At 42.8% G+C, this 12,658-nt stretch overlaps 1 protein-coding gene across 3 annotated transcripts; it reads right to left on the reverse strand.

The window, feature by feature from the left end:
• Window positions 1–67: 67 nt before the first annotated feature.
• Window positions 68–11,943, reverse strand: MFAP5 (microfibril associated protein 5). Of its 3 annotated transcripts, XM_027541241.1 has the most exons (10): window positions 11,788–11,940; window positions 11,263–11,322; window positions 9,701–9,736; window positions 6,738–6,782; window positions 6,221–6,253; window positions 5,786–5,821; window positions 4,185–4,214; window positions 3,199–3,286; window positions 2,186–2,259; window positions 68–504 (listed from the first exon to the last, which is right to left on the reverse strand). In XM_027541241.1, the coding sequence occupies exons 2-10, from the start codon at window positions 11,318–11,320 to the stop codon at window positions 392–394; spliced, it is 513 nt and encodes a 170-aa protein (XP_027397042.1). In that variant the 5' UTR covers window positions 11,321–11,322; window positions 11,788–11,940; the 3' UTR covers window positions 68–391. The 3 variants fall into 3 exon arrangements, with proteins under 3 accessions (XP_027397042.1, XP_027397043.1, XP_027397041.1); XM_027541242.1 differs by lacking the exon at window positions 5,786–5,821 and having other exon boundaries at window positions 11,788–11,943; XM_027541240.1 differs by lacking the exons at window positions 5,786–5,821; window positions 6,221–6,253 and having other exon boundaries at window positions 11,788–11,921.
• Between the last annotated feature and the right edge of the window lie 715 nt (window positions 11,944–12,658).

The following is a 12,658-nucleotide window of genomic DNA, read 5'->3' on the forward strand; positions in this document are numbered from 1 at the left end:
GTAGTCAATTGAGATTGATAGTGATAGCATCTTCCCCCCTAAGATCTATCTCAAACAGATTCAGTAGTTAATATTTTTAATAATTTTATTCAAGTTTATTTTCTCTTGACATTGTACATAGAATGTTTCTATCTAAGCGACACGTTAATCATTTATCTACCGGGTCTATGATATGGAGAAGCAGCAAAACCATGCAATACTACAAAAACTATATGTTATGTACTGAAAAATGACAAAGTGGGTAAAAAAAAAAACTGAAGAAGTAGGGGCAAAAGCTAGACATTGCAAAGGGATTGATTTAAGAACTACTCATGTCTATGGGTTAGCTGACAATGGTTGGACAAGGAGTTCCCTCCCACCCACACATTCTTTGCTTCCTCTTCCTTGTTGATCACAGACCACTGGGTCCCTGCAAATTCACATTATCACAGGGAGGAAGGCGGAAGTAGTTGGAGCGTCGGAGTCGCCTTGGGGGCAGACCAGCCTTCTGACGGCAGAGTTCATCTAGAAGAGAAGCAGAGCATGTTGAGATGAGAATGTAGGAAGGTGGCCAGGGCTCCAAGAAAAGAGAAGAAGAAAGAGGAGACTGCAGGGTGGTGCAGTGAAAGGGTTGAAGAGAAATAGATCAGGGTTAGAACCTAGGATCTGTAACTTAATGGTTATTTACTCCCTACCAGAAAGAGTCTTTTCTGAACCTCACCATCCTTTTCTGCAAAACAAGCATTGAAATACCTGCTTCAAGAATGTAGTTGAAAATGAAAGACTGGATGCAAAAGAACTGAGCACAGGTGGTCAGTTCTTATTCACACCTTGCTTCCAATTCTTCTAATTGTGGACTTATTAAACAGCAGGGAAAAAAAAATTAGGTCCAGTCATTCAAAAGTGTTTACTGTGTGCAAATGGCTAACTTTAGCAAGTCCCCCGAGACACTTGAAAGTGCCTCGAGTCCCAGATACTCATCCTCAGTGTCAAGGTGCTTCCCTTGCAGGTGGCTTGCAGAGCCAATGAAGGCAAGGGGTAAGTTTCCTTCTGCGAAGTTAAGTACAGCTCTTACTCAGAGGGGGTTGGTGCAAGGCCGGCAGCTGAGTCAGAGTGGCTTTTGCATGTGGTGACTTTGACGACGGCAGCCATCATCTGGGGCTGGGCCAGGGGAAGGTGAGAAATAGTGTTTTCACACCATACATAGTGTCTAACCACACATCTGGACTCTTGTAATTTTTTTTTTTTAATAAAATCTTTCTACTTTGCTCTACCTCTAAAATTTCACAATAAGCAAGGGAAATTATTCTTGGAATTGGTAGACTACTGTAAAGGTAGCTGGTGTTCAGCCAATGTCTAAGTGACTTTTTATGTATCCAAATGTTATAGTCTCTAAATTAGTGGCTTTTTCCCCACCTGGGCTTATGAACATGGCTGCAGGACTAGTAGAGATTGTTTTGTTTTTTTTTTTTGAGATTGTTATTTGTAATAGTGGACTTGGCTTTTTATCTCTGGTGAATGATCTTCAAAGTAGCAGAGCATCCGAATGCACTATCTATACATAAGAGAAGTTAGGGGTTGCTGTCTAGTTGGAAAGGGATTTAGCGGTGCTTTCTTAAGGGTTATCAATTTTTTAATGTTAATAATGGAAGATAATTGCTTTATGATGCTGTGTTTCTGCTGTATGACAAAGTGAATCAGCTATGTGTTGTTTACTTGCTCAGTCATGTCTAACTGAGTAGCCTGCCAGGCTACTCTGTCAATGGGATTTCCCAAGCGAGAATACTGGAGTGGGTTACCATTTCCTTCTCCAGGGGATCTTCCCAACCTAGGGATCAAACCCGAATCCTCTGCATTGGCAGATGGGTTCTTCATGGCTGAGCCACCAGGGAAGCCCTATATGCATTCATATATCCCCTCCCTCTTCAGCCTCCCTCCCTCCTCCTCTCATTCTACCCATCTAGGTCATTACAGAACACAGAGCTGAACTTCCTGTGCTGTACAGCAGCTTTGAGGGTTATGAATATACCAAACATGGTGCTTTCTTTATATTGTTTATTGGGGTAACTAGGTGGAGCAGGAACTGATGGAAGTCGGAGAGCAGCCTAAAGCTCCTCCTCCACAGCCACATCTTGGATCTGTTAGCACCTTGCCCCAGTTATCAGTTGCTTTCATTATTGTTCCTCCCCATCAAAGCTAGTCTTACCTTTCATAGCTTCGTGTTCTTTACAGACAAGACGGGAGCAGATCTCATTGTTGATGACGTACATACGCCGTGAACTGCCATAGATCCAATGTCATGGTGCAAGAAGGATATGGAAAAAGCATTGAGAGGGAGAACTAGCCTCTGCCTGAGATGCCTCTTTCAACTCCTGGAAATACTTGGATTTCCTTAAGTATTTCAGACTTCCCACTCCCACCCCTTCAAGTAGTGTAGAAGATAGAATGGTATCGATCACGCTTGTTAGTTACAACTTTGCACATTCCACCTAGACTCAAGCTCTAATACTTCCCACACTACTCCCTACTATTTTCTACCTTCACACTTGCATCTTCAGCTCCAGCTTATTTCTTGGATGTGATGAATTTGATAAACCAGTGTTTCCCTCATGACCATCCTTCCTCTAGTACTCACCGTCCTTGCCTTCAGCATCTACATTTGTTAGTTAAGCTGTTCCGTGTGCCTCAATCCAGACTCAAGGTTCTTTTTTCCTTCTATCATAATACACTTCCCATTACTTATTTCTCAGGTCTTAAGTCTATTTGCTTTTTTTTTTAATATTTTTATTTTTTAAAAAGCTTTTTATTTTGTCTTGGGGTAGAGCTGATTAATAATTTTGTGATAGTTTCAGGTGAACAGCAAGGAGACTCAACCATAATATACCCGTATCCATTCTCCTCCACGACACTGAGCAGAGTTCCCTGTGCTATACCTTAGGTCCTTGTTGGTTCTCCATTTTAAATACAGCAGTGTGTACATGTCCATTCAAAACTCCCTAACTATTCCTCACTTGCATCCTTCCTCAGCAACCGTAAGTTCATTCTTTAAGTCCGTGCAGACTCTAGGTTCTAATTGGCACCTTCGGAATAGCTTAAAGGGTGATGCTTAAAACTTCTGCCCCCTTAGAGGCTGAAATTCCAGAGCGGGTGCTCATTAAATGGTTACTGACATGAAAGCGCTATCATGGGTGGCTCTCTGGGTGATATGGGACCCTTTACCTGGTGAAGCATATCTGATGGAGGCATTGCTTGATTGGCCGATGCACGGAGTAGAGTCTTGTGCAGGCAAATTTCTCATCCCGGCACTCTGAATATACCCACCATAAAAAACACATGGTTAGAGGAATGGAGGAGGAGATAGAGAGCTGGGAAAACCTACAGAGTAGTCTCTACAGAGGATCACTGTAAGCTGGGGTATGTTCTTCCTGTAACCAATACAAAGCAATAATGTCCATCTCTTTGTGACCCCATGGACTGTAGCCCTCTAGGCTCCTCTGTCCATGGGATTCTCCAGGCAAGAATACTGGAGTGGGTTGCCATGCCCTCCTCCAGGGGATCTTCACGACGTTGAACCCAGGTCTTCCGCATTGCAGGCTGATTCTTGACCAGCTGAGCCACCAGGGAAGTCCACAAAGCAATAATAGATGTTGGCTAAACAATGAAATTTAGGTGCTTCCCTACCTGAAAGGAAAGAGAATAAAATAGTCCCTGTGGGTTCTTCTAGGAAAAAGTCCTTCTAGGGTTAGACAGGTGGCAACATGAAAGATGAAATGCTAACAGTCATATTCTGAAGAATTTGAATTCTAAAGTGGGTCACTATTTCTCTGTTGGTGGTTTTTAACCCTAGCTGCACATCAGAATTACCAGTATGTTAGAGAAAGCATGACATCTACAGTAATGCTGAATCCTTGAGGTCACTTCCTGACCCACTAACAAACAGATGATGTTCAAAGTTAGTTATGGAGAGGACTGTTCTGGGACCATGCAGTAGTGATCCCATCTTTTCCCCATGACCTTTAGAACAGGAACTCATAGACACTGAGGTAGGGTGGGAGGGATATGAAGACTACAAATATTCTTTGAAAAAGAATTGGAAATAAAACTAGAAGATGTACCAAGTATTCTCCCAAGAACAAGGAGATTAGGCATCTTCAGAAAGGAAAAAAAAAAAGCTTAAGAAAAAGACAGGCAAAAGACAATCATACCTGTGGTGGTATTTTTGTCGTTGAGTGAGGCTGAAAGGAGGAAATTTTATTCAGTTATTACTGGTTCTAGAAGTCACTGCCCTGTAACTGTCATGCCTTACTTGAGACCCACGTGTGTGCTCAGTCATGTCCGACTCTTTGTAACCCTGTGGACTGTAGCCCACCAAGCTCTCTGTCCATGGGATTTTCCGGGAAAGAATACTGGAGTGGGTTGCCATTTCCTTCTCCAGAGGATCTTCCCGACTCAGCGATCGAACCGGCATTTCCTGCATTGAAGGTGGTTTCTTTACCCCTGAGCCACCAGGGAAGCCCCAGTCCTAACCTAGGGGCAAGTTAAATACTGGCTGAGTTTGTAGAATGGAGAGTAAGTCAAGGAGTAAGATGCATCTTGAAGAAATGGACTAACCACGGGAGTTAGCTGTAAAATGTTATCGGAAGGATTGCTAATAGGATACTATAGGAAGAATGTTAGCTGGGTGATCTCATCTATCCCCGATTTCTTTGTTTCCACTGCACTGGTTCGTAACTGCAGCATGCAGGATCTTCACTGGGGTATGCGGACTCTTAGCTGTGGCATATGGGATCTACTTCCCCTACCAGGGATCGAACCCAGGCTCCCATGGTTTCAATCACAGGTTTATATGCTGAGAATTCTCAAACTTCTATGTCTAGCTCAGAACTTTCTTCTAATAAGCTCCAGGTCTACAAATTCAACTGCCATTTTCTGGAAGAGCTCATGGATTTTTTTTTTTTAAGATCCTTCCAAAAAAAAAAAAAAGATCCTTCCATGTCTCAAACTGCCTTCTTTCCCTTCACCAATTCAAAATGTTCAGTGAATGGTGCTACCATCCACCCAATAGCTACCATCTATCTAATAGAAAACTGGACTTCCTCTCAACAGTCTCTGCTCCCTGACAGCTCATTTCTCTCCCATACCTCTAACAAAATAATTCAGGATATCATATTTTATTGGGACTAGGCAGCAGTGTTCTTGCTGGCTTTCCAATTCAATAATCTGCTTAGAACTTTCCTTTGCATGAACTGTTCTCTGGCTGGTTTTCATTTCCATCCTAAGCCTTTGCCCATATTGTTTTCTTTACCTGAAAGCTCTTCGCCTTTCCATTCACTTAATTCACTTCTATTTGTTTTCCAGGAATCAACCTAGTCAATGTGCCCTTCAGAAAAGCCTTTAACTCTCAACACTGAATATAATCAAGGACTCTGAGATCTCACAGCTTCTTTTGCTTGATTATATATGTTTGGTGAAACTGAATAAAATTATCCATTCCTTTGTCTTATCTCATCTGTTAGACAAAAGATGTTTAGAAGAAAATCAGTTTTGTTCACCTTTACCTTTACCCATTCAATCTTGGAAACTTGGAGAGGAAAATCAAACCTTGGCAGTTTATGTATCAAACCACAGTTCTTGCTTGTTAGGGGCTCAAACATGTCATTAATTTAAATTAAACTGTTGGACAAATGCTCTGCCTAACATGTAGTCTTATTTAGGGTTCTTCACCAGCTGTACTGTCTTCCATCATGGGTATTGCGGGAAGCCCAGAACAGCCCCCATGGCCCTGAGGTCCCAGATCTGAACTCACCCAGGTCATCGGTGGAAGGCTGGATATCAGCCAGAACTGAAAAGGCACAAAACAGTGATGTGAGAAGGTCTCCGGATTGACAAAGGGGAAGGCAGAGTACAGGAGGGAGAATGTGGGTAACAGGAAAAAGCTGAGGCAATGGCTGGGTTTTTTATATTGTGTCCAGGGGAAGAGAGTTCATTGAAGATAATTTTTTTGAGCATTATTTGGCCTGTTGACATTGGAAGTCTTTATGTATGTTTTTTAAAGCTATGAATCCACTTTTTTTTTTTTTTATGAATCCACTTTGCTTCCTCTTTTTTAGGGGGCCAGGAGCATCTTTTCTTTCATCCCCTTCCCAGTGATAAAAATTATAAGATTAATTCAAGAGCTAGAATAAATACTGTGACTATTAACATGAAACGTGCCATTTTTAAGAGCTGGAGTGAAACCTACCTGTTTCATCTGTAGCAGGATCATTCACCAGATCTGTAAAAATACGATAGATGCAGGGAATGGAAAAATGCAAGCAGGAAAAACAGCAAAGGGAAAAACAGGGTGAGGCATGATGATCTAAAAGGAGGCAAGATTGAAGCGAAAGAATGCGGACTCTTGGGGAGAAATATAAGGGACTATCACAGAAGGAAAAGGAAGTGGCAAAAAGATTGGGCATGTTTATAGCCTTGGTGGCATCTAACATAGACAACAGGGCTCTGAATCTGTCTCTCTCTCTTTTTAAATATATTTATTTATTTGGCTGTGCCAGGTCTTAGTTGCATGCAGCATGAGGGATCTAGTTCTCTGAGCAGGGACAGAACTTGGGCACCCTGCATTGGGAGCGTAGAGTCTTAGCTACTGGACTACCAGGGACGTCCCTGAAACTCTTTAATAGTCTTCCTCTTACTTTATACAGACATCATCCTGAATCCTTCTAGCCACAGTGTGAGAGCAAGGAAATAAAAGAATATCTTACTAGGATCTTCTGTGAATGTTTCTGAAGTCACTGTGGTCACATCATCTGCATAAAAACAATCAGAAAACACTTTCTGAGCATTCTCTTCCCCTCATCCCCCACCCCTGCACTCCCAAGAAGTGAAATTGTCAAGCACAGAAGCCATCATGTAGTAAGATCCTAAAAGGATTTTTCTTTGTTTCCCAACCAAAGTCCTTTCCCCTGTAACCCAAACAAATGTCACACTTTTCCTACTCCCATGAATATACTCATACAATCCTAACCCTAGACTGTCCCTTTCCCATTGTTCTTATTTAGAGGAATGAATGAACTACGTGGCCATCAGATAGTCTACTGATTAAACTTTGGTTCAGCATTGGACTGCAAGAATGACTTCATCCTAACAGATAATAACTGATACAGCTAGTTAGGGATTACTATGGGCTTGCTTTACAGATGGCAAAACTGAGCATCAGCAGAATAAATAACTCATCCAAGGTCATAGAGCTTGTTGATGGGCTGATGACCTCTTTGTGATACTTATTTAAATGAAAATTGTCTTTCTCAAAAAGACTGTGATTTTTTAAAAAAATCTTTTGACTGTGCTACTGGGCATGTGGGATCTTAGTTCCCCGACTAGGGATTGAACTGGCACCCCCTGAAACGGAAGTGCAGGATCTTAACCACTGGATCACCAGGGAAATCCCCAGACTGTGATTTTTGACATTCGTGATTTTGATATTTTTGGATATCTGATGATACTCTCTACACAGAGTTCACAAGAGGTTACATTGGTCGTTTTCTGATGCTCACAGTGACAAGTGAGGTAGAAAGAGAGGAGAGGAGGGGAGATGCTTTGCTCTTGACCCTTGGAAAGTAAAGACAAAAGAAGTGAAAAATGGTCCAGGTCTTAAGATGGAAGATATTTGGATAAATTAAGAAAACTTCATCTGAAACTGTACATAACAGCAACTCCTGAAACAAATAGTCTCTGTTTTAATAAGCAACACAAAAAAGCAGTGTGAAGAACTAGACGTTTAACAAACCTCCCATCTGTAATGAACCTTCACTGTAAAAGGCTTATAGTCATTATCGGTTTTACCCACTAGAGGTCAGCAAATCCGCATAATACTTTGCCTTGAGGTCTGCATGCAAGTGTCAGATTTACAATCTGGTGAGAATAGCATTTTTATAAAGCATATCAGAGTTACTGATCCTTGTACTAGAAGCAAAACACAAAACATTGTAAAGGAATTTCCCCTGCTTATTCCTCACTCATCTTTTAGAAAAAAATTCCAGATAGAAAGGCATCAGATGGGACAGGAACCTTTTTAACATCTTTTTTAACACTTTTTAACATAAGCTTTCTTCTTTCCGAGCAGATTTTGATAAAAAGGAATTCAAGTTTGCTCCAGTCCCACAGGATAAATGAAAAACCACTGACCCGATTCATTCCAGAGGCTGTAAGAAGGGAGTGGATTTTCTCCGGGGTGTAGCCAATTCCTGTCCTGTTTCCATTTCTCTCCAGCTACATTCCAGTCCAACCACTCACAGAAATAGAGGAAGCAGTGGGTGAACAAAGGGTTTGAGAATATCCTAGCTGTGTTTTTAGAATTTCAGGCACAGTACTAGTTTTCTGTATATCCCTCAGTTTACCCACCTTTTCCATGAGCTACCTCCATAAAAGCTTTATTAAGGACTTATGAAGGTTTTCTGAGAAGGAATCTTATGGAGACATTTTCATCAGCTCTTACAATATTTCTGCTCAACAAGCATCACAAAGTCATAAAATAGGACTGGACCTTAACCAGCCCAAAGAAAGGAATTTGGATTTGTAGTTGTGCTAGTGCTGGGACTTCCCAGGTGGCTCTAGTGACAGAGAATCTGCCTGAAATGCAGGAAACATGGGTTCGATCCCTGGGTTGGGAAGATCCCTTGGAAGAGGGAATGGATGCCCACTCCAGTATTCTTGCGTGGGAAATCCAATGGACAGAGGAGCCTGGCGGGCTACAGTCCATAGGGTCACACAGAGTCAGGCACGACTGAGCATCTGAGCACAGCACAGCACAGGGCTGAAATAAAATCTGGGTTCAAAAATGTAAGGATTCAGACCAGAAAAGAGCAAAGGGTTTTCTGTATTTTTATTTTTTCTACCAAGATGCACAGTAAGAAATTATATTGTGAGCCAGTATACACATATAAAACTGAAAGAAGAGTAAAAATAATACTTCTGTCATCTACTTGCAGTGTACTCTATCTTCTAAGAAATATTTATTTAGGCTGTGCAAGGTCTTAGTTGAGGCTCTTAGGATCTTAGTTGTGGCATGGGGGTTTTGGTTCCCTGACCAGGGATCAAACCTGGGCCCCCCTGCATTGGAACCATGGAGTCTTAGCCAGTGGACCACCAGGAAGTCCCCAGGGTACTTTGTTTTTATTTTAGTCTATCTTAACTCATTAAAAGCACCAGTTGTGACCTACTCATTAGATCTTTCGACTCATTAAAGGGTTATATACTGTAGAGCTCTCAAGGGTTGGGAAAAGCAAGAGAAATTATAATTATGTTGATGCCAAGAGGCAACTGCAGATATTGAATCGAGCTGAAGGAAGCGGACCTTTGGAAGCCAAAACTTATGGATTCTGTCTCATTGAGCCACAATTTCTCTGTAGGACTGGGAAGACTTCTTTTTCTGTCTGCATTTTAGTTTTTCCACTCTTACATAGATAGGAAAATCCTGTTAGGAGTAGCAGGCGTTATCCGAGGGTGTGGAAATGAGAAGGACATAGAGATTTGAGTGAAGTTATTTCAGTAGTGAATGAGAAAGTTTTATGAATGGGATGACAGGATTGTTGAATTCAATTCTATTATTTTACACACCTGGGCACTTCATCTCTGTATGGTATGACAAATTCTTGGAACTCTGACCATTTGGTTCCATTGTCCTGATAAGAACCCCAACAGAGCCCAGATCCATGGGATCACTTACCTCCTCGCTGTCCGCTGACCCCTAGGGGTGTCCGGCCTGCACAAAGGAAGGAGAAGTATGTGAATGCGTCCAGCTCTATACCTCATAAAGCTTTTCTGAGACGAACCAGAAAATGATGGGAAAATTGCTGTACTTTATCTTGCCATGTTTTATTCTGTTACAGCTCCATATAGAAAGAGGCAGACTGTTAGTATTACACACAGACCTGGAAGCACTCAAAGACAGGAGACTGCTGAGCACAAAGGGGAGCCCTGACTCAGGAGGCCTCTTGTTCTCAGTCTGTCCAGAAGGGGTGGGGTCCTGTCCACCCTCAAGGCAGCAGCCCTTCCTGATGGCCTGTCCTTCCGTCCCCACAGCCAGCCCCTCCAGCTACACTACTGAAAAAGACCCCAAATGATTATCTCACAGTCTGTGTTGGGCAGAATAAGAAAGAAAAAAAGAAAAAAGAGTAAGATTTTTTTTTTTTTTTTTTTCTGGAAAGTCCAAGGTTCACAGAGTGGCCAGTCGTCTAGTTCAATTCTGTACAATCTATGAAGATCATTTTCCTTTTGCCTATAGAGGCGGCAACATTTTCTGTATGCGCGTGAATCTGCTTGTGTGAGTCTGGTGCTTGTGTTTGTTAGGTTAATATATCCCCACTGTTTTCCTTCACAGTTTTAAGATGTGGTGTGTGCTCAGTCACTCAGTCTGACTCTTTGTGACCCTATGGACTGTAGCCCGTAAGGCTCCTCTGTCCATGGGATTCTCCAGGCAAGAATACTGGAGTGGATTGCCATGCCCTCCTCCAGGGGATCTTCCAGACCCAGGGATTGAACTTTTATCTCCTATGGCTCCTGCATTTCAGGGCAGGCAGATTCTTTACCACTGAGCCACCAGGGAAACCCCTTCTTCATGGTTTAAACTTGAGTTTCTTGTGAGGAAGTCCTTATGTCTGTGTACACAATTGTATACATCAGCTTCTCCTTTTGCTTTCTTTTTTCGGTGGCGGGGGCGGGGGCGCAGGGAGTTGCTGGGATCTTAGTTTCCTGACCAGGGCTTGAACCTGGGCCATGGCAGTGAAAGCACTGTGTCCCAACCACTGGGCCACCATGGAATTTCCTCCTTTGGTATTTGTTTCCCTGTTTGTACATTTATGAGAGTGGCCCTCTTGGTTAATATGCATTTGTGTGTATCTTAGTTTTGCTTTAATTTCATAACTCTCAGGCTGCCTGCCTTCCCCCAGATCTGAGGTCATCTCCAATCACATCCCTCTAATCGCAAAGTCTTTTCTTTTCTCTCTCTCATTTTTTGGTCATGCTGCAAGGCTTACAAAACCTTAGTTCCCCAGCCAGGAATTGAACCTAGGCCCTTGGCAATGAGAGTGCAGAGTCCTAACCAGGGGACTGCCAAGGAACTCCCCGTGTTCTTTTACTTCTCTTTAATGGGAAATTCTAGAATTAAATAGCAAGCATCTCTCCTCCCATTCCCCTTCAGCCTCCTTCCATCCTCCCTCTAACATACACCTCCACCCACCTAGAGGAGCTGACATTTTAGGGAGAAAAGAAAAAAAGGTAGGGACTCACCAGAGGACATGATGAGGGCGGTGAGAAGCAGGAGCACTTTGGGTCCAAAGAACGTCATGTCTGACAGGTGAGTGGGGAGAGTGGAGACTGTGATCAGCACTTCCGCTCCAGGCAAGCATATCTATAGGATGCCTTGCTTTCCAAGGTCTTTCCTGGTCCCCCATAAGTCTCAGACCCTTCCTCTCTTTTCTTCCAACACTTCTTCAAACTCTCTTCTGTGATCATTTGCCATTATTCTCACCCCTTCTTTCCCAGCAATTCAGGAAATTTTATACTGATGGAATCCCCATCCACCCCATGGCCTCTTTAAACCCTAGTATCTAAACTTTTGTTTTTATATCTGTTACTTTTTTGAAAAAAAATAATATCTGCTCATCTAAGTTTCTCCTCATTTGAATTCCATGGATAATTGGGATGTCTAAATCAGTGACATTCTCCATTGCCTGCTTCCAGCCCTTTAACACACACACACACACCCCCCCTCCCTCTGTCTATTTAGGGTTTTAGACAATCCAAGCCACTCACTGTTGATGGTTCTCTGCTCTTTCCACCGAGCCCTTTGGTTGTTGAATGTGTCTCTCTCCTTCTCTGTTCCACTTTGGCTGGGGTGTAAGATGAACAGGGCCACTCCCTGGAAAGGACTTCGAATTTGGCCTACTCTGAAACAATGAGATGAGGGAGAGCAAGGAAGAGAGAGAGAGAGAGGGAGGGAGGGAGGGCGGGAGGGGGAAAGCCAGGCTAGAGGAGTCTGATTCAGTGCTACTATGATGCGGGGAGGATAAGGGCGATGGGGCTTTGCAATCACTCACACCCTCGTTCCAAAGGTTATGATCACACTGATGAGAGATGGTGCTGCTGCCTTGACGGGTTGGCTCAAGCTCATATATGCCTTTCTTCCATGAACCACCATCTGGCCCCAGTCTCACTTTGTCCTTGGGTTACTTTTTACCTAAAGAGAAAGAAAAAAAACAAACCCGCTGAATCCGTTTCTGTGTCTCTGGCTGTCTTCCATATTTGAATCATTCTTCCAACCCCCTTTCTCACTTTTGTCTTCTTAGAATTCTACTCCCCCAAATGTCTTTGTTTCTTTGTGTCTCTCTTTTTTCTTTTCCTCTTCTTGACCCACACATTTAGCCTCCCCCCGCCCACCCCCATAATCTCATTTATTGCCACATCCAAGCAAACAGACACCACACGAGTTTTGTCCAGGAGAAGGGCTGGCTGTCTTAGGGTTAGGGAAAGTTAAGGAATATAGGACCCTCATCCTTTTGTAATGTGGAGGAGCTTCATGAGAGAAGACGCCAGCCTTAGGCTGTCTTTTGGTTTTGTTTAAGCTTATGTTAAAAATCTTGGTTTCTTGCCTTTGAGGACAAAAATGCCATCAGAAGGCCAATGA

Source organism: Bos indicus x Bos taurus, chromosome 5, assembly GCF_003369695.1.
Source record: "Bos indicus x Bos taurus breed Angus x Brahman F1 hybrid chromosome 5, Bos_hybrid_MaternalHap_v2.0, whole genome shotgun sequence".
In the NCBI taxonomy this organism is placed as follows: Eukaryota; Metazoa; Chordata; class Mammalia; order Artiodactyla; family Bovidae; genus Bos; species Bos indicus x Bos taurus.

Coding starts and splice junctions, on each gene's coding strand:
- MFAP5 (XM_027541241.1), bottom strand. CDS start 11,320: ATGACGTTCTTTGGACCCAAAGTGCTCCTGCTTCTCACCGCCCTCATC. Junction 3,287..4,184: donor CGACAAAAATACCACCACAG/GTATGATTGTCT, acceptor GGGTATATTCAG/AGTGCCGGGATGAGAAATTT. Junction 2,260..3,198: donor CATCAGATATGCTTCACCAG/GTAAAGGGTCCC, acceptor GATCTATGGCAG/TTCACGGCGTATGTACGTCA.